Source organism: Macaca mulatta, chromosome 7, assembly GCF_049350105.2.
Source record: "Macaca mulatta isolate MMU2019108-1 chromosome 7, T2T-MMU8v2.0, whole genome shotgun sequence".
NCBI lineage: Eukaryota > Metazoa > Chordata > Mammalia > Primates > Cercopithecidae > Macaca > Macaca mulatta.
In genome coordinates, this window is record NC_133412.1 from 40,982,674 (window position 1) to 41,004,991 (window position 22,318).

Below are 22,318 nucleotides of genomic sequence, written 5' to 3' on the forward strand. Positions count from 1 at the left end.
GCTGAGGCAGGAGAATAGCTTGAACCAGGGAGTCAGAGGTTGCAGTGAGCCAAGATCACACCACTGCACTCCAGCCTGGTAACAGAGTGAGACTCCTTCTCAAAAAAAAAAAAACAAAAACAAAACAAAACAAAAAAACACACACACACACACACACACAAAATTTCATCTCCATCAATAATGATGATGATCTTTTTTTCTCTTGGACAGTCCTAACTTTCAAAGGAGACTTGGAATCTGCTATAAATATTAAGTCACACAAAAGATGAATGACTAATATAATACCATTAAATCTCATTTTGGCAGAGATGTGTGGTGGGGGCTGGGAGATAAATATCTTTCAATTCAGCAACTAATTAGAATTAAAACATGACTGGAAAATTTTGAAAACAAACCAAAGATAATATTCACTTAGCATTTTTAAAAGTAAGTGCCAAAAAGCTAAGTCTAGAAAGGAAGTTGGAGACTCTGTCAACTAGACATAAGTGCAGTCATTTACCATCCTTTCGATAGCAATGCTCCAATTCTCGACGGTGCATGGTGGACACATCAACAACTTCAATCAGTCCCAGAGATCCATCCATCCGTCCCACCAACAACAATTCTGGAGACTCTCCTGACCAGGCTGCAGCCGGACCCTCTTCTGGCCAAGCCAGGGCAGATACCCAATGAGGCTGAATATCTACTAATCCTTTTCCTCCTAAAGAGGGAAAAAATGTTGACTAGTTGTTACTTAATTATTAAAAAGAAAAAAAAGGAACAAAAATAAATATTACTTAATTCTAAAACACACTCAAAGCAGTTCCGAATTTCATAATAGCCTGCTAATAAATAAGACTGTGAAGGCAGGATCCTTCATTTATATACTATATATGATCATAAAATTAAACTTTTTCAGCTGGGCACAGTGGCTCATGCCTGTAATCCTAGCACTTTGGGAGGCCAAGGCAGGTCGATTACCTGAGGTCAGGAGTTCGAGACCAGCCTAGCCAACATGGTGAAATCTCGTCTCTACTAAAACTACAAAAAAAATTGGCCAGGCATGGTGGCGCACGCCTGTAGTCCCAGCTATCTGGGAGGCGGAGGCTGCAGTGAGCCGAGATCACGCCACTGCACTCCAGCCTGAGTGACAGAGTGAGACTCCATGTCAAAATAAATAAATAAATAAAATTAATGTTTTTCTGTAACTGGTTTTTTTGTTTGTTTTTTGATTTTTTTTTTTTTTTTTTTTTTGAGAGAGGGTCTTGCTGTATTGCCCAAGTTGGAGTGAGTGCAGTGGCATGATCACGGCTCACTGCAGCCTCAAACTCCCAGGCCCAAGCAATCCTTGGGCCTCAGCCTCCTGATTCCCTAAGGTTCCAGGCACATGTCATCACGCCTGGCTATCTGTAACTATTAATAGGACAAAATGGTACCTTTATAGAAGAGAGTGTAAAGAAAAAACACTGAATGTACAGATGTCAAGCACTTAAGTCCTTTCTCAACAATTACTGATAACCAGATTAGCATAAGAAACTTACCTGCAGTTAAGGCTAGCTATTCCTCAAATATGTGACAGAACAGCTATTCCTCAAATATGTGACACAGAACAGCTATTCCTCAAATATGTAAAAAACAAACAAAAATACTAAAAAGCTCAATATTACAATAATTATTTTTACTTTCCAGAGAGGAATAATAAAAACTGACAAGAATTTATACCTACAAAATAAACATAATAGAAATATTTCAAGCAATTCAAAAGAATATATAGCTTAAAATTCAGTGACAACTACATCTCCTCAAACCCTATTCTGAATACTTAGCAGTACATGAAAAAAAATTTAAGTTTATAACTACTAGGTTAGTTGACAGTCCCAGAAAGAAAAGTCAATAAATGAGCACTTCCTCTCTAATTTGAAGCACACAGGGCATAGATTTTCAAAGTTGTTGGAAGGCTTGTGAGTTTCAAGGTGAAGAGAAACCACTGTTCAGAAGCCTAAGAGGAAGGTTTTTAAAAAACTAGTTTCAGCAGTTTACTAGTGTTTACATGACTCTTACCATTAACTTGCCAGATATTCACCATCTTTTCCAAAGCGCCTGCTAGATATTTGCCACTGATACTCCAGGAAACTGGTGAGAAACTTGGATCGCTGGGTGATCCCAGGCTTTCCTCAGCATCCCCTTCCCTAGAATATAACAGATAAGTATGCAATTCTAATCCCCATCGTTCAAAAGTAAATTAAACCTCAAACCTTAAAATAAGGGTTTCACATAGACTAGAGTGTATAACTGATTCTTCTGTTTCAAAACCTTGGCTAGCAGTATTTAACAGTTACACATTCATTAATATTTGTCATCATGTGAAAATGAATTATGAAAAAGTGATATTAGACTTTTCCTCATTTAATTAGTACACAACTTGTCAATAAACACATTTGAATTTTGTATGGGTTGTACAGGTGGTTATTATTCAGAAGACATTGATTCTTATTTGCCTAATCTCTTGGGAGGTCTTCAGAAAAGAAATAGCTACAGCTGGCTATAAAATTATTAAAAATGCAGCCGGGCGCAGTGGCTCACAACTGTAATCCCAGAATTTTGGGAGGCTGAGGCTGGCAGATCATGAGGTCAGGAGTTTGAGACCAGCCTGGCCAACATAGTGAAATCCCATCTCTACTAAAAATACAAAACTTAGCTGGGCATGATGGCGAGTGCCTGTAGTCCCAGCTACTTGGGAAGCTGAGGCAGGAGAATTGCTTGAACCCGGGAGGCAGAGGTTGTGGTGAGCCAAGATTGCACCACTGCACTCTAGCCTAGGCAACAGAGTGAGACTCCGTCACAAAACAAAACAAAACAAAACAAAAAATAAACAAAAAAAACTGTTAAAAATGCTACATTCTGATACAGAAGCAATATAATTACTCTAATTCCTAAACAACTCTTAAAGACCTATGGCAAATTAGCCTACTGTTTTACATAGCTGAATGTTTATTTACCAGTAGATCTTGATTTAATTCTAAGTCCAGATACGGATGGTTTAAAATTATGTTTTCTGAATTGTTATCCTGGAAAGCTAAAAATACACACTGAAGATACAGTAATAGTAATCTAAAAGAAAATTTCAAAAACTTTTAGTGACAATATGATTACATTAACACAACCAAGATGAGGCATGTTTAGGATTCTCTTATTTTAAATGGTATACATGTAATGTTAGCACTCACAATCTGTTGAACACACAGGTCTGTTGCAGTGAATATTGCTTCTTGGTAACATTCCATACGCGGATGGTGCCATCATTGCCACTTGTAGCCAAAAGACCTTTTTTATTACACCAAACACATGTCATTACCTAGAAAAGTTGAAACGGGTAAGTCTAGTAATACTTGATTCAAATGATTTTATTATTTGAAAAAGTCGTATCCAATTTTAAAAAATCTACCATGAAATTAAAGGAAAAGCATCCATTCTTTTCTTTTCTTTTACTGAGATGAAGTCTTCCTCTGTTGCCCAGACTGGAATACAGTGGCTCAATCTCAGCTCACTGCAACCTCCACCTCCCATGTTCAAGCAATTCTCGTGCCTCAGCCTCCAAGTAGCTGGATTACAGGTATGTGCCACCACGCCTGGCTAATTTTTATACTTTTAGTAGAGACAGGTTTCACCATGTTAGCCAGGCTGGTCTTGAATGCCTGGCCTCAAGTGATCTGCCCACTTCAGCCTCTCAAAGTTCTGGGATTATAGACATAAGCCACCACACCCAGCCTCCATTCTTTTCTAAATGGCTTGCAAATATATTTGAAGCTATACTTATTTGGCGTATAGCTTTAAGGTACTATGCACTAACGCATTTGAATTATCTGAGACCTATTATAATCTTTACTAAATATGTTTACTTAGTAAGCACTTTAACATTTTATATTCTATAAAATAAATAACACAGACTAAGAAATAATTTTAAAAATTGTTTAAGTAGGCCGGGTGCAGTGGCTCACACCTGTAATTCCAGCACTTTGGGAAGCCAAGGCAGGCGGATCACCTGAGGTCAGAAGTGAGACCCGCCTGGCCAACATGGAAAAACCCTGTTTCCACTAAAAATACAAAAAATTAGCTGGGTGTGGTGGTGCACAGCTGTAATCCCAGCTACTCAGGAGGCTGAGGCAGGAGAATCACTTGAATATGGGAGGCGGGGACTCTAGTGAGCTAATATCTCGCCACTGTACTCCAGCCTGGGTGAGACTCCATCAAAAAAAAAAAAAAAAAAAAAGATTTATTTAAGTAATACAATTCAATCTTCATTTCTTGTTATAGCTGAGAGATCCCGTGGGTTAGATTAAAATAGTGAGGCCAATTTCTTTTCCTCTTGCGTGTTGTCCTTCAGTATCTGTGGGTGATTGGTTCCATGATCCCCTGCCCCAAATTTGCAGACAGATTCCTTATAAAAATGGGGTAGTAGGCTGGGCACGGTGGCTCAAGCCTGTAATCCCAGCACTTTGGGAGGCCAAACGGGTGGATCACGAGGTCAGGAGATCGAGACCATCCTGGCTAACATGGTGAAACCCCGTCTCTACTAAAAGATACAAAAAATTAGCCGGGCGAGGTGGCAGGCGCCCATAGTCCCAGCTACTCGGGAGGCTGAGGCAGGAGAATGGCGTGAACCCGGGAGGCGGAGCTTGCAGTGAGCTGAGATCCGGCCACTGCACTCCAGCCTGGGTGACAGAGCGAGACTCCATCTCAAAAAAAAAAAAAAAAAGGGGTAGTATCTGCATATAACATATGTATATACTCCCATGTAATTTAAATCATCTCAAGATTACTTTAAATACCTAATAGAATGTAAATACTATGCACAAAAGTTATACTGTACTTTTTATTTGTATTATTTTTTAGTATTGGATCATTATTTTTTACCCCAATATTTTGCATTGGTAGTTGGTTGAATCAATGGATGTGGAACCCACAGATAACAGAGGGCCAAATGCAAAAGCCTTCATCTTTTGTGAAGCTATTCCTTTGGTTTTCTTCTCATCCCCCATCCAATGCTCCCGTTTGTATACTATTATATCAAACCAGCATACAGAGAAAGCAGAGTTGGTAACTGCCAGGAACATTTTTGTAATTGTGTGCATGTGTGTGTATGTGTGCATGTGTGAAAGAGAGTGACACAAAGAGAGAGACCTAAACTTTGAGCTCTTTGAGAAGGGCAGAGACTATTTCATCTCACATAAGGTGATTAACACACTTTATACTCAAAATACTTACTCTGTTCTGATGAGCCTCCAACTTGATAAAGGAGCATTTTCTAAGATCTCCTCCCATATCGGCGAGTGTTTGCAGAGTAGTTTGGTTGTCACGGTCGTGTGCAGCAAGAGTGCGCACGAGTTGCTGAGCCGCCCATTGCCGATGCTGTGAGGACAGCCTGGAGGAGAGGCAGCAGGCTGCCAGGGCATTAGCCAGCTCTAGAGGGCCTACAGCAGAAGGATCATAGGAAGGATGGGCATACAATTGGGCAATTAAACCTGCTTAAACAAAACATGAAATGATGCTCAGGTGAGATCTGGTGGTGGTGAACAAGCAAATGGGTTAACCCATATCTTTTAAGAATTAGCACTTTTCCCAGTAATTATTTCACTAAAATATACACATAAGAAATAAAGCATTTATCTCACATCAAATTCTGTAAGAAATCTGATTCATTTAAAATATACATTTTAGGCCAGGTGCGGTGGCTCATGCCTGTAATCTCAGCACTTTGGGAGGCCAAGGTGGGAGGATCACCCGAGGTCAGGAGTTCGAGACCAGCCTGGCCAACATGGCAAAACCCCATCTCTACTGAAAATACAAAAAAAAAAAAAATTAGCCAGGTGTGGTGGCACGCGCCTGTAATCCCAGCTACTCGGGAGGCTGAGGCAAGAGAATTGCTTCAACTTGGGAGACAGAGGCTGCGGTGAGCCGAGATCGCACCACTGCACTCCAGCCTGGGTGACAGACCAAGACTCCATCTCAAAAATAAATAAATACATAAATTTTATTACACAACAATCAGTAGTCTTTGCTCCAAGGACTCAGTAGACTAAGAAAGCAGCAGGAATAATTTTAAAACCAGGACAGAGACAGCATGCCTTTAAGAAAAACAGCTTGGCTTTTGTTGCTCAAAAGTGATGGTGTTGTAGCCAGTCAAGGAACTGGGCTGATAGATCCAAAAGCCAGTGATGGCCAGGCGTGGTTGGCTCATGCCTGTAATCTGAGCACTTTGGGAGGTCGAGGTGGCCGGATCACATGAGGCCAGGAGTTCAAGATCAGCCTGGCCAACATGGCAAAACCCTGTCTCTACTAAAAATACAAAAATTAGCCAGGCGTGGTGGCATGTGCCTGTAATCCTAGCTACTTGGGAGGCTGAGGCAGGAGAATCACTTGAACCCAGGAGGTGGAGGTTGTACTGAGCCAAGATCATGCCACTGCACTCCAGTCTGGGCGACAGAGTGAGACTGTCTCGAAAATAAACAAACAAAAAACAAAAGCCATATCTCTTGGCTAAATGGTCCTGATGAAGAGAAAGGCAGATAGTAGTGATAAGTAGTCCCTTCAAAGTGTTACAATCTTAAAACAAAGAGAAAAATAACACTACCTTCATCTAAATTTTATTAAAGAATTCTACCAGGATTATTATCTATGGCAACTCAAATCATAATCTGTAGCTAAAATAACATGGTACATTTTCTAATATTTGTTTCCATACACAGTGGAAAAAGTATCCATGCACTTCTTTTATGTTCTAAACTTAAGAAACTCACATGTCATAATTTATCATATACTAACAATGTAAAAACATTATTTAAAAATACGAATAAAGTCAACTAGAAGACTGTATCTTTCAGAAGTATGAAACCTACCTTTCTTTTCAATTTCTGACTTATCATAGTTAGGTCTTAGTTTGGCCCCTTTGTCTGCTAGCAATGCCACAAGGGCCTGTGTTACAACAAAGTTTGGGGAGGTCACAAGCTTGTTCTCTTCAGCAATTCCTCGGAGAAAGCTGGGTAGAAACTTTCGCTGAATTGAGTCATCAACTGTGGTTAGATTTACACCTGTTGCAGCAGAAATCAAGTTCTGAAGAAGCAATTGGAAAAACAGGTTTAATTTTTACATGTAATTTTGGAACAAAAATATTTCATTTCAAAAGGCTCAAGAATCAGTCAGAAATAAGCAATGTAATGGGGAAAAGTTCTGAAACTAGCTTACCTGTGTACACAACTGTACCAGCAGTTTGGCAGCACTAGGAGCATTTGATGCCAGACATCCCACTGCAGTGCTCAGATAGGCCAGGCAAGAGATAGGCTTGTTAGCCTTGCTATGCCCACCTCGTGATCGTTCTGAGGTGCTAGCCATGGCAGAAGGGCTGGTGGAGAGGCCAGCTCTCCCTGCCGCTGCCAAGCACATTAATCGAACCAGTGTTCGGATATCTGTTAGCCCCAGAGACTCAAGACCAGCAGCGAGGCTACAACTGGAACCACTGCCAGTAAAGAAAAACACTTCAGATGGATAAAGAAAATGGATTTCTTAAGGGACCATTTGCAGTCCCACATATCATTCATAGCATCAACAACCATAATAAAATGTAAGCTGCACTATCATTAGCAATACATGTCCTAAGAGTTGCCAAAGATACCAAGCTGAAAACTGGCATCTAAACTTTCTCTGCTTTTAATAAATATTGGCATATACTTGAAGTACAACTGAACTGCCAAAGTAAAACAGGAATGTTCACAAAGCATAAATTTTGGTAAACTGAACAAACCCATGTCACCACTCTCCAGATCAAGAAACAGAACATTGCCAGTACCTCAGAAACCTGCTTTGGGCTTTTCTCAGTCACGATACTCTCAAAAGCAACCACTATCCTGACTTCTAAAGCTACAAATTAGTTTTGCCTGCTTTTGAACTTTACATCAATTGAATAATAATGTATGTACTCTTTTGTGTCTCGCTTCTTCAATATTATGTTTGTAAGATTCATCCAAATCTTGTAGCATTGAGCAGTTCATTTTCATGGACATATACATGAAATCTGCCACAGTTCATTTATCCATACAGATGACAATCAGGTGGTTTCCAACATGGGGCTATTATGAATAATACTACCAAGAATGATTGGAGATGTCTTTAGGGGGCACATATTTAAGTATTTCTGTTGGATATATACCCAGAAGTGGATCTCTGGGTCACAAAGTATATTCATGTTCAGCTTTAGTTGATACTATCAAACAGTTTTCCAAAGTGGTTATACCAACTTATTTTCTCACTAACAATGTATGAGAGTTTTAGCTGTTTCAGTCACTTTTTTCTCCCTAGTGTTTTAAATGTTTGCCATTCTTGTGGGTGTACAGTAGTATCTCATTGGTGGGGTTTTTGTCCTAGGTGTTTTTTTTGTTTTGTTTTTTGAGACAGGGTCTCACTATGTTTCCCAGGGCGGTCTCAAACTCCTGGGTTCAAGGGTTCTTCCCGTCTTGGCCTCCCAATCACATTGGGTTTTAATTTTCATTTCTCCGAAGACTCGATGAGGTTGAACATCTTTTCATGTTTATTGGCCATTTGGGGATCCTCTTCTGTGAAACACTTCTTAATGTGTTTTGCCCACTTTCTTCTGGGTTGTCTTTTTCTTGTTAACTTATAGGAATTATTTACACATTCTATTGGTTAGATGCATTACTAATATCTTCTCCCATTCTATGGCTTGCTTTTTTACTTTCTTATTTTTCAAATCACTTTTGCTAAACAGAGGTTTTCTATTTTATTGTATTCCAATTTATCAATCTTTTATGGCAGATTCCTTTTGTGACTTGCTTGAGGAATTTTTGCTTGTCCCAAGATCAAGAAGAAATTCTTCTATGTTACCTTCAATAAACTTTACTGATTTATTTTTCTGTCATATTTAAATCTAAGGGCCACTTTATAATTATTTGCTTTATATAATATGAGGTTGGGACCAAGGCTTTTTTTTTTTTTTTTTTTTGAGACGGAGTCTAGCTCTGTCGCCCAGGCTGGAGTGCAGTGCAGTGGCCGGATCTCAGCTCACTGCAAGCTCCGCCTCCTGGGTTTAGGCCATTCTCCTGCCTCAGCCTCCCGAGTAGCTGGGACTACAGGCACCCGCCACCTCGCCCGGCTAGTTTTTTGTATTTTTTTTTTAGTAGAGACGGGGTTTCACCATGTTAGCCAGGATGGTCTCGATCTCCTGACCTCGTGATCCACCCGTCTCGGCCTCCCAAAGTGCTGGGATTACAGGCTTGAGCCACCGCGCCCGGCCGGCTTTTTTTTTTTTTCCTATGTGGATAAACCATCAGACCCTGCTTCAGTTATTGAAAAAAAAAATCCTTTCTCTATTGCTCTACAGTGTGAACCACTGTCATAAATCAAGTGTTTATTTATATGTGTGGGTCGGTTTCTGAACTCTCTTCTGTCCTATCCTATTTGCCTATCCTTGAGCCAATAGCACACAGTCTTATGGAAATTTTGTTTTCCTTTCAGGATCCTTCTGCCTTCACTGATTTGCCATTAAATACTCCTGCTTTATCACTTCTTAAATGGCTACCTTTTAGGTATTTCTGGTTCTCACCCCCTTTTTACATTACAATCCACAGTATGAAAACAGCAAGGATCCCCATGATGGTATCTGCAGGCTGACTTAGCTACACAGACGGTCGATACATTTTGACCTTTAGTTTTTAATCCAGCACCATTTGGATCAACAGCCTTAGTTTCCCATTTCAAGCAACAAAATAAAATGTATGCAGTTTACTCAGTTGTGATAATGGCATTATTTTCTTTTTTTTTTTTTTTTTTTTTTTTTTTTTTTTTTTTTTTGAGACGGAGTCTCATGCTGTTGCCCAGGCTGGAGTGCAGTGGCGCGATCTCGGCTCACTGCAAGCTCCGCCTCCCGGGTTCCCGCCATTCTCCTGCCTCAGCCTCCTGAGTGGCTGGGACTACAGGCGCCCGCCACCGCGCCCGGCTAATTTTTTGTATTTTTAGTAGAGACGGGGTTTCACTGTGGTCTCGATCTCCTGACCTTGTGATCCGCCCGCCTCGGCCTCCCAAAGTGCTGGGATTACAGGCTTGAGCCACCGCGCCCGGCCGATAATGGCATTATTTTCTACCTAAAAAGAGCCAAGTATTAACTGAAAGACCAATTGAGTGAATAACAATGATGACTATGTCTAACATCTTTCATTCAACAGTACGTATTCAAGCTTCTCAAATTCTCTCTCACCCTCCCAAACACCACCAGACTCCCAGCTAACGTACATTAGAAGTTAACTTAGCATCATATGACATAAAATAACACTTACCTGACTGAGAGAAGAGACAGTGCTCTCATGACCATGGTTCTGGCCAGAAGAACCTGAGCAGCAGCAGTCACTCTCCTTAAAGCCACCACACGGTCATGAGGGTTTGCTAGGGCAGCTGCCTGCTCTCCTAACGTTATTCTCCCAGAGGAGCTCTTTTCTACGGAGCCATGGCAACCTGAAAAACATAATTTTGTTTCGTTCTCAACAAGGTAAGAAAAAAAGTATATCTGAACTACTAAAAAAATTTCCTGTTCTACAGAGGTTCCATAACAAACCAATGTCTTTCGCTCATCTGGAACTTGGTTATATAGAAAATTTCTTAGGAGAAACTCACACATTTCTAAGTTTAAACTTGGATATTTCTAACTTAGATATTTCTATGTTAACAATGTATTTACCACAGGAGAAATTTTTCCATTAAGTATTGTTTTGTTCATTTTGTCCATATATCACATCTACTGATAAGAAAGATATAAGAAAGTTTTAAAAACATGCTTTGAGAATTTATAAAGGACTGAATTACCAATACCACCCAATTCTTTATTTTGTATTCCCTATACCAAAAATTTACCACACCCTCTCACCCAAATAAAAAGAAGACTGCACAATAATTTTGAGTTGGTTACAGGATTCTCTTAACACCAATTTTTTTTTTTTAAATAACAAGTCTTATAAATCTTTTTATTGCTTCGGTATCATGAAAGACAAAAAAAATTTTTAAAGTTTATTTTTTCCTCTTGAGACAGGGTCTGGTTCTGTCACCCAGGCTGGAGTGCAGTGGCTCAATCATCGCTCACCATAACCTCAAACTCCTGGGCTTAAACGATTTTTCTGCCTCAGCCTCCTGAGTAGCTGGGACTAAAGGTGCACAACACCACACCCAGCTACTCTTCTTCATTTTTTTTATAGAAATGGGTCTCACCATGTTGCCCAGGCTGGTCCTGAACTGTTGGCTTCAAGCGACCTTCTTTCTTCAGCCTTCCAAAGTGCTGGGATCACCAGCATAAGCCAACACGCCCAGCCAAAACTTAATATCACATTATACCTTCAAAATGTTAAAACAACTGGCTAAAGAGACTTGTTAGGGTGAGATAATGTTGAACCATTAGTCTTAATTACTTTTACTTTATTATTATTTACCTAAGAAACAAACTACAGTAGATGCTATAAAATCAATGCAAATCAGCATTTCAGTTTACCTATTTGCATTAGAGTCTCTTCCATACTGTTGGTGGCTGTGACCATTGCTACTGATGCTCCTAGTGGATCACTGTCAGGGAACTGAACTGGTTCTGGTACAATGCGCCGGTCATTTAAACCAAGCGGTCCAGCAAGCAATTCAAATTCTTCTTCACCAGTTAGCTTTTCATCTTCATCAACATCCAACATGTCCCAGTCTTCTGGAATTTAAATAAATAAATGTATAGTATGTGAGTATAAATATTACATAAATCTGCTGGCAATGGTTATTCTGAAAATACATCTAAAATGCAGATGAGCGGCCAGATGCGACGGCTCACGCCTGTAAACCCAGCATTCTGGGAGGCCGAGGTGGGTGGATTACCTGAGGTCAGGAATTTGAGACCAGCCTGGCCCACAGGATGAAACCCCATCCCTACCAAAAAATACAAAAATTAGCCAGGCATGGTGGTGTGCGCCTGTAATCCCAGCTACTCAGGAGGCTGAGACAGGAGAATCGCTTGAACCTGGAAGGCGGAGGCTGCAGTGAGCTGAGATCACGCCACAGCACTCCAGCCTGGGCAACAGAGTGAGACTCCATCTCAAAGAAATAAAAATAATAAATAAATAAATAAATAAATAAATAAATAAATAAATAAATAAAATGCAGATAGACTGAAAGTCCAGTGACCACATAATGAATTACGGCACCATCTCCTGCAAACTTAACCAAACTGCACTCCTGAAGCATAAGTGAGACTCTCAGGGAAAGGGAGTCAATGTAGTTAAATAAATTGACAGCAATAGCAAATGCTATAGCTGGTAATAAAGGTTTAAACTAATTAAAAATACTGTCATGGGTCTAACAAAGAGTTCTTAGCTGTCTGTAATCATTAGGGAATGAGTTATTTCAAGACAATGAGTGCTCCAGGAACATCAATGCTCATCTGTATTTATTTTTTACTTTCCACAATTAGGGTGGAAATTCAAAATATACCACATCCTTTCCCTACTTTGAAAAAAAATACACCAAATAGAAATTAATATTCTGTGGTAAAGCTGATGTTTGAAACCAGGTTCTCTTCCTTTGACTTTTAAACCAGGGTTGTTGCTATTAAACTACCTTGAGTTTTTAAGGGAAAATTTAAGTTAACATGTACACAAATACAAACACACACACACGAAGGTGAATTTTAGTAACAGATGTTAAGCAGAGAGGATATATTAAAAAAACATGTAAAATAAAGAGGCTCTCAAAACAAACTACCTTCATACACACTGTCTTGCTTGCCAATTAGATCTGGAGCTTGTCCCTTGTACCTGCACCAAACATGAAGAACATTGCATTTTTATATAAAACAGTTAGTACCCCAAAATGCAAATTAAGTCATTAGAATATTTTAAGAGGTCATTAATAAAGCAGCACAAAATAAAAAAGTATGTTTCATGTTATAGGCTAACATAATAAAAACTGCTGGTATGTAGGTACATACATGCTTACAACATCAATGATTATTTAACCAAACTACTGGGGAGATTTCTGGGTTACCTAAAACAACTCTTTTAACCAAATTCTATTCCATAAAACCTTAAAGATTTTAATAGGTGACAATAAGGGCAACAAACCTACTCTCTAGGAATTAAGGATGTAAAGAGATAATATTTTTATGGAACTCATTTAATCAAAAGTCTCTTTTTTTAATCAGGAAAAAGATCTTAATTAAAATGCCAGAAATATGGTAGAAAACACCAACGAAAAGAATTGAGTAGAAGCCTCCTGAGGGTTAAGGAAAGGGTCCTGACCATTACTTGCCAACAAGTCAAAGGTTAACACGGTCAAACTCCAGGGAAGGATATGTTGCCATGCCACTATTCCTGAGAACATGAATTTCTGAAACCCCATCCATCCCTTCTGCCCAAAGTGTAGGAATCATGGGATTTCAGGGAAGGTTAAATGCAACTCCTCACATGAAAAATCTATAGTTCCCAAGACTTAAGGTATGAGGTATCTTCAGGAGGTCTGGATATCTAGACAATTTCAAGGTACCTTTCAGAACTTGTTGTCTTGGATTTGGTCTTCAGGGCTAAGTACTTCTCCCTGCAGGTGCCACATAACAGGTAGTATGGATTTCCACTCCCACATTCACCACCAAACCAGCCATCCACATAGGAACCATTGCTGCGATAGCCCTGGCGGTTTGCACTGCGCCCGCAGCCTGGGTGGTTTCTCTTCATGTGCTGATTGAAGCTGACAACACTGCATTCACACAGTTCACACACCACCACTTCTTCCCTGTCTTCAGACTCGCAAACATGCTGCACAAAAGGATTTCATACCAAATGATTACAGTCAATTTAACATAAAACCAAGAAGTGCCAAGTAGATTATTTATGATATTAAATTCACTACTTTATTACAGATGCTAGAATATTTCCACGTTCATTAACGCTACATAAATATTTCTTTCAAATCAGAATTCAGATAGCACAATCTGAAGGTGTTCTTTGCTCTCTCTCACTCTAGTAAGTTATATCAATAATACAAGTAACTGAGTATCCTACTGAGAAAAGTTAATAAACATGACAATGTGTCCTATCTCGAAATGAGTTTAAAAAAAAAAAATAGTGAAAAGAATTATTTTTCATCTGGTCACAAAATGCATAACTATTTTATAAATTTTTGAGAAAAATCATTACGATTCACTTATTTATATAGCAGATTCTCTTTCCTGTAGGACTTACACCTATGAGCTTTTTGGTCTCCCTACTACAAAAATGTAATGCTAAACAATGTATACATACAAACCCACCATGTACCCTTCCCCCAGATGGAAGTATTGACAAGATCTAGGTGAGCACTGGTTCCTAGAATTAGGCATTACATTGATTAAATGGAACCTATGAAGGAGAAGAACATGCATTCAGATAGCAATGTGAGTATAACAGCCATGTTATATAACCTGTCAACATCTACTGGAACCTGATGCTTGTTTTGTAATCTATCTTTGACATCAGAATCAAATATTACCACAGTATGGCTCTATTCATCTTGTCTGGGGAGAGAAGCAATAAAATCCCACAGAGAAAGCAAGAGAGACTTTTCCTTATTAGTTTGTAGGTATCAAAGTAACCTCAGGCTTTAAATCCCCAAACATCAGGATGAGATACAAGATTTTTTAGAGTGTTTCAACTCTAGGCAAGGCTGCTGTTAGTAAGCTATATGAACAGGAGGGCAGGAAAATAAGTCAGAGCAGCCCCCGCTGCAGTCACACACACCCAGGTAGGCCAATCCAGTACCTCTGGGATCCACATTCCCAGAATATCATTGTCACTGGTCAGGTCTTGTCCAAACATAGCTTCCATTGCTTCATCATCAAGATCAATTTCCAATTCCTCATCTAAATTAAAGTCATACAACGCCCCTGGGTCTTGCTGCAAAGATATTCCTTCTCTCCGACTTTGATTCCTGTGGGCCTGCACAGAGCGGTATAATCCCGCTCAGAACAAAACAAAAAGGCATTTTATTTGAATGCATAAAATAATTCTGAGTATTTCGCCAGCTCTTAATTGCCATACATGTAGTAACAGCCAATATTTATTGAAGTTTTTTTTCTATATGATTATCATTATAGCAGTGGCTTATGCCTACAATCCCAGCACTTTGGGAGGTGGAGGCAGGAGAAATCACTTGAGGCTAGGAGTTTGAGACCAGCCTGGGCAACATAGTAAGACCCTGTCTTTACAAAAAAATTTAAAAAGTTAGCTGGGTATGGTGCATGTGCCTGTAGTCCTAGCTACTCAGGAGGCTGAGACAGGAGGATGTCTTGAGCCCAGGGGTTCAGGGTTACAGTGACCTAGGATTGTGCCATTGCACTCCAGCTTGGGTGACAGATCCAGATCCTATCTCTAACAACAGCAACAAAAACATTATAAAGCATTGCATGGATTCTCTTACTTAAACCTCTCAATAACCCAGTGAGATATGAGTGCTATTACTATCCCCATTTGCAAGAGAGGAAACACGTGTGATAGGTATAATATGATGTTTTATGGTCTGAGATCCAATAAGCCAATTGAGATAGGTTCTCACCTACACGTTATCAGTCACCTTAATTATATGAGAAATATACATCCTATATTTTCTAGGATGGTCTCAAGTTCTCTCACTGTTCCCGTAAATTACTGAATCATTACTTATGTTCTAGGATTTCAATGATCAAATTCTGTTTTGACAAATCACATATTCAAGTTTTTGATTTGGAAAATATATTCCTTATAATTTATATTTTACATGCCCAGAACATAATCCTAGACTTTACTAATGTAATGAGGGAATCTGGTCCTTACCTAGCAGTGAAGCCCTAACATCCACAGAGTAGTACATCTGAAAAGCCAGTGCCTACTTTTTTTGGCACAGTGCCCTTTCCAGCTCCTTCTTACCACTGATGCTAAATATTAAACATGCATCATCACTTCTTAAATTATAATTGACTGAGAGCAGAAGGAAGAGCATTTATATAATTTCTCAAAATCTACAAGTGGCCAGTATAGACTTCTGCACCCGGGGGAACTTAAAATAAGCCTATGAATGTATGCTATGATTTAAATAAAATTATGTAAATGCATAGAAAATGATATCCAAATAGCTATTCTGTTAATGTGGAGGGACTGAGCACTTAGTATCATTAGTTTGCATCTTCTTTAATGTGCCTTTATATTGCTTTCAAAATAAGATCTTTCACAAAGAAAAGGATATGAAACATACAATTACCTGCTCTTGCTAGCAATGTGCGAGCAGCTAAGTCAAACTTGTGCCTTCTCGTTACTGCTGAGCGACCTCTAGCTGATGGTCCACTTCCAGAAGCTGCATTCTCTGTATGATCCAAATTATCAGGGCTACAAGTGCAAGTGAGAAAGCAACACAAATTTTTAAAAACCATTATGAAAAGAAAGCATAGGTATAAGCTTACTTGCAGTGTTACTTTATTCTCACTGAGAATAAAATATGTTTATGATAAAATGTGAAACACATCTTTATCCCTGTACAGTTCAATTATACACATATCATTTCCTGTGACCTGAGCAAAAACTATCTGATTTTGAATTCTGCCAACAACAAAATGATGTTTAATGCAGCTCAAATTTAAATGAGATCAAATATGACCTTAACTAAATTCTAAATGATTAAATACTTAAAATTTGAAATGAATGAGAATCCTTGCCTAGGAAAAACAGGTATTTCGAAATATGTTATGAAAACATTCACTGAGCTTGTTGGAAAAAGCTTGCATGCCATACAGGACACAAGCCTTGGTTACTATATGGCTCCATAGTTAAAATGAAAAATAAAAGATCTAAAGTCATAAGAAGTGATGAAGGAAAGAAGATTTTTAGGGAGAATTCATAAGATATTCTATTACATCTCATTTTAGGATAGGCATTATCACAGAAATCTTTTTACACTTAAAGGGGCATCTTCTACCAGATATTGAAAACTATACAAGAGATGAAAATATAAATATTACACAGAGAAGAGTTAAAAGTCCAATTCTACGCCAGGCACGGTGGCTCATGCCTGTAATCCCAGCACTTTGGGAGGCTGAGGCGGGTGGATCACGAGGGCTGGAGTTCGAGACCATCCTGGCCAACACGGTGAAACCCTGTCTCTACTAAAAACACAAAAAATGAGCCGGGCATGGTGGCAGGTACCTATAGTCCCAGCTACTTGGGAGGCTGAGGCAGGAAATTGCTTGAACCAGGGAGGTGGAACTTGCAGTGAGCCAACATCGTGCCACAGCACTCCAGCCTGGCGACAGAGTGAGACTCTGTCTCAAAAAAAAAAAAAAAAAAAAAGAAAAAAAAGTTCAATTCTATCAAATACATTAAATCAAGGTCCAATATTAAAATGAATACTCGATTTAATATCACTTGTATGAGATAAAATTATTTTATTAGCATGTTTACTTCAAAATAAACTTGTTTTGTTTCCTTTTTCAGTACAATTTTATACAAAAATTATGAAATTCCTTCTGGCATGAAAACACCTGTTCAAATTAAAACTTGTCATATCACTTCTACCCTTCACAGAAATATAAACTTGTAACTAAAATGCCCATCTTTTCATATAACTATATTTATCAACTTTACATACAATTAGAAGCATTTATGAAGGGATATATAATCAATGGGGCTTTGAAATTTATAACACATGGAACAAAAGTACAGGAACTGGAATTTCACCTTTCACTAAAACCTTCCTCCATTTCAGCAGCATCAGCTGATGGTATGTCTCCAGGTGACTGCAAATAACAGGGATCATTTGACTTCCCGCCACTGCCTAGAACGGCTGCTCCATGCCTGGAGTCTGCTGTGCTGCCCGACTGGGGCTCCTCTTCATCCTCATGCCCAGGGTGCTCTATCATCCACATGGCAAGGACAGTGATATTCTGGGCATCAGCCTCTCCCCGAGCACCTATACAGGGGAAAAACAGTCTGATGCTGACTTTGAGCAAAGAATTAGGTCTTTATGTTACCAGTTTAAGAGTGTTTGCTATGATGCTCTTGTAACAAAATATAGTGTTAAAAATCTTACCAAGTTTCATAGCCTCTTAAAAATTATGTTGTCTTTAATAAGCTAGGACTTCTCATATCTGTATACACTGATATATAAAAACTTATCGTACCTGTAGCTTCCATGGCTTTGGCAATCTGCCGAAGAGAGAACCCCATTTCCAGCAAGGGAACTGCAATTGCTGGAGGAGGAGGAGAAGTTGAAAGTCTACTGCTTGGGTCTGACAACGCTGAGACAAAAGGAAGAGAAATAAGAACTTAAATATCACTAGATACCATGAATAAAAAGTGTCTTCACAGTCCTCAATTTCCTAGTATTGTTCAAGTTTAATGAAATTTTCCTCTACTCAGAATATGTGGCTGGGCACTGTGGCTCATGCCTGTAATCCCAGTTTTACTAACATCCATTTATGTTATACTTAGTAAAGATTTGTGTAGAGGTACTATAAGAATATATAAATATCCCACTCCTCGTCTAAGTTCCATATTTGCAAATTTGTGTACTCAATAAAATTTATTTGTAATCTCAAAATCAATACTCACGTACTTTTGTAGTCATTTGTGACATATGCAGAGGGACTAAAAAGTTTAGTCCCTCAACACATGTGTTCACAGCTAAGGTTCAACAAGGTGATGCTCTGCCTTCATGTTTCAGCTCTTATGTGAAAAACAAGTGTCCTTTTCATAGTCTACTTAATGCTACACTCTTTGCATTTTTGTGCTTTTGGTCGGTGATTTCCCTGATTAAAATGGCCCCAAGCATAGTGCTAAAGTGTTGTCTAGTGTTTTTAAGCACAAGGAAGCTGTAATGTGCCTTATGGAGAAAATATATATGTTAGATAACCTTCATTCATGATGAGCTATAGTGTTGGTGGCCATGAGCTCACTGTTAGTGAATAAACAGTATATGTTAATTGTGGTATCTTCAAACAGAAGGATGCATAAAACAAGATTATACAGTATAATGATCAGATGACAGAAATGTAACTAGGAGTTCACAGGAACTTAATCCTGTACTTCTCCTAGGAGCAACGGTTCAGTATTTGCTAATTCAGTGTCCATAATGACCTTTTAGAACATAACTATTGCTAATGAGAATCAACTATTATTTCACATATTCAGTAAGTTAGAGGAAAGACTGAGCATGTGAAATAGACATGGAAGATGAGATTTAAAAACAAAACAAATCAAATGTCTACCGATGAAAACTACAGTGTTTGAACAGAAAAATACACTGGAGATTAACAGAACATTAGACACTGCAGAAGAAAAGATGAATGAATTACAAGATATAGCTATAAAAACTATCCAAAACAAATAATAATTTATTATGGAGCTTATAACATGTGTAAAAGTGAAATGTATGATAACAAAAGTATAAATGATGAGAAAAGGAAAATAAAATCATCCTGTGGTAAAATTATTATTTTAACTATGTATGAAGTGATACAATATCACTTTAAGGTAGACTCTGATAATTAAAGATGTATACAATAAACCAGAAGGTAATCTCTAAAAATATAAAACAAAGTACAGTTGACCCTTGAACAACATGGATTTGTACTGCTTGGGTCCACTTATACATGGATTTTCTTCTGCCTCTGCCACTCCTGGGAGAGCAAGACTAGTCTCTCCTTTTCCCAGCCTACTCAATGGGAATATGACTATAATGAAGACTTTTATGAGGATCCACTTCCACTTAATGAATAGTAAATATATTTTCTCATCTTTATGGAGTCAAAAGTTATATAAAGATTTTCAACTGTTCAGGGGGTTGGTGCTCCAACCCCTGCAATGTTCAAGGGTCAACGGTATAGATAATAAGCCAACAAAGGAGATAAAATGGAATAATAAAACTCATTTAATTCAAAGAAAGTAGAAAAGAAAAAGAGAACAAAAAACAGGTGGAACAAAATAGAAAAAAGGTGGATTTAAATCCAACCATATCAATGATCACATTAAATGTAAAAGGCATAAACACTCCAATTAAAAGGTAGAGAACAGCAGACTGGATTAAAAAAAGCAAGACTCCCTTGAGGCCAGGAGTTTGAGACCAGCCTGGGCAACATAGTAAGACCCTGTCTCTACAAAAAAAAATACAGAAATTAGCTGGGTGTGGTGGCATGCACCTGTAGTCCCAGTTACTTGGGAAGCTGAGGTGGGAGAACTGCTTGAGCCCAAGAGGTTGAGGCTACAGTGACCCAAGATCACTCCAGCCTGGGGGACAGAGCAAGAGGCTGCCTCCTAAAAAAAAAAGAAAGCAAAACCTAACTACTACATGCTGACTTTACCCATTTTAAATATAAAGACACAAATGGATTAAAAGTAAAATGATGAGTAAAGATAAACCATCCTAACAATTTTTAAAAAGCATGAGTGGCTATAATAACATCAAACAAAGCAGATTTCAGGACAAAAAAATATCACCAAGAATAAAGACATTTCGTAATAACAAAAGGTCTATTCATTAAAAGTATATAAGAATCCTAAATGTTTATGAACCTACACACAGAGCTTTGAAATATATGAAACAAGAACTGAAAAGAGGAAATAGAAAAATCCACTGCTATCATCACAGATTTCAACAACACTCTGTCAATAATTGACAGAACAAGTAGACAAAAAAATCAGTAACTAGAAGACTTGGACAACACTATCAGCCAATTTGAGCCTGCTAAACAATTTATAGAACACTCAACAACAGCACAATACACATATTTTTCAAATGCACTTGGAATATTTACCAAAACAGATGATATTCTAGGCTATAAGAGAAGTCTCAATAAATTTAAAGTGATTCAAATTATACAAGATATGTTCTCTGATAATAATAAAATTAGAAAGCAATAATAAAAAGATATCTAGAAAATCGCCCAAATATTTGAAAACTAAATAACATACTTTGAAATAGTCCAGAGGGCAAAGAAGACATCAAAGGCAAATTAGAAAGTACTTTAAATGAAAATGAAAACACAGCATTTCAAAATGTGTGGGTTGCAGTTAAAGCAGTACTTAGAGGGAAATTTACAACACTAAAAATGGCTAGATTGGGAAAAATGAGGAGCTGATATGACTAATGTACAGCACATTATTTCTCTCCCAAATGGCCGTAATTCAATCCACAGCTTCAAAATGAAGATGATAGCTCAGTTTAAAGGGGCAGTTCCCCTTCATTAAAATCACTATTTTACTTTCTGTGAAGACAAAACAAAATGCCCACATAATGAAATCCCACACATCTGGAATGTCAACTTTTGGATATCATAATGCATATCAGCACACGCACCTGTGCGGTTAGCTGGCCTTGCTGACTGGGAATCAGGAGAAGTTAAACTTTGCCTCCTTCCTACTTCATCAGAAGGAGAGGTGGGTAATGATGATATTGGAGGAGTCTGTGCCCGACGTGTGGGAAGTACAGTGGTAGTTGGGTAACTGGAGAACATTTGCCTTTAAGAAAATAACAGTGGTTAGCATAAAAATCCAATTTACAAAATAATACATATCACAATCTTCCTGTAGAAGAATATGCAACCTGGAAGACTAAACAGGTCAGCTATAGTTTAATAAGAATATGCAACCTGGAAGACTAAACAGGTTAGCTATAATTTAATGGAGGGTGGGGAGAAAAACTCCTCAGTTTTAAAAATGATTATCTCATATGGTACTTTCAGTATAAATGTAATAAAACCTTATGATTCTTTCAGCAAAATGCCAGCAACACAGCAGATAGGGGAAATATAGCCATTAGCAAAATAGATGAAAAATGCCTGCCTTCATGGAGCTTTCCTTCGATTATAATACCAAGATGAGAGGGCTATTTTGGTATACATAGAGTGCAAAGAAGGCTTTTAAATATAGGTAACCTGCAGTTACTTTTAAATATTAATATAAACTCACAAGCTAGTCATGAAATTATTCACGTGGATTGAAAGTAATGGTTTACAGGCAAGTTATGGAAAGAAAAGGTAACTGTCTAGTTACCTAGCACAACTGCAAAACAGTACATGAATGATATGCCAGCTGCAGAGTCGGGGAAAAGTACAGGCAGGCAGCCCCTCTTCAGTTGAGAATGTGGAGCACAGTCGGGCAAAGGTATGGGGGGAGAACCCCTCTTCAGTTGAGAAATGTGAACAGTGGTTAGAGAATAAAGTCCAGGAAGATCCACACTGACTACTCCTCAGATTTGTCCAAAAGAACTAGGAACTTTCTAAGTATCAAAAATGTACTGTCTACCAAGTCAGTAATAC

General features: G+C 38.4%; 1 protein-coding gene across 1 annotated transcript in view; it reads right to left on the bottom strand.

Moving 5' to 3' along the window:
• The window catches only part of HERC1 (HECT and RLD domain containing E3 ubiquitin protein ligase family member 1), a 224,019-nt gene that overhangs the window by 36,034 nt on the left and 165,667 nt on the right, over positions 1 to 22,318 (bottom strand). The window contains exons 40-54 of the mRNA XM_077939543.1: positions 21,358 to 21,518; positions 18,185 to 18,301; positions 17,742 to 17,973; positions 16,273 to 16,397; positions 14,799 to 14,998; positions 13,549 to 13,817; positions 12,769 to 12,821; positions 11,522 to 11,722; positions 10,323 to 10,497; positions 7,222 to 7,492; positions 6,876 to 7,089; positions 5,245 to 5,501; positions 3,207 to 3,334; positions 2,041 to 2,168; positions 500 to 700 (exon numbers count right to left, since the gene is read on the bottom strand). Coding sequence (XP_077795669.1) covers positions 500 to 700; positions 2,041 to 2,168; positions 3,207 to 3,334; positions 5,245 to 5,501; positions 6,876 to 7,089; positions 7,222 to 7,492; positions 10,323 to 10,497; positions 11,522 to 11,722; positions 12,769 to 12,821; positions 13,549 to 13,817; positions 14,799 to 14,998; positions 16,273 to 16,397; positions 17,742 to 17,973; positions 18,185 to 18,301; positions 21,358 to 21,518 — 2,732 coding nt within the window. The remainder of the gene's footprint in view (positions 1 to 499; positions 701 to 2,040; positions 2,169 to 3,206; positions 3,335 to 5,244; positions 5,502 to 6,875; positions 7,090 to 7,221; positions 7,493 to 10,322; positions 10,498 to 11,521; positions 11,723 to 12,768; positions 12,822 to 13,548; positions 13,818 to 14,798; positions 14,999 to 16,272; positions 16,398 to 17,741; positions 17,974 to 18,184; positions 18,302 to 21,357; positions 21,519 to 22,318) is intronic.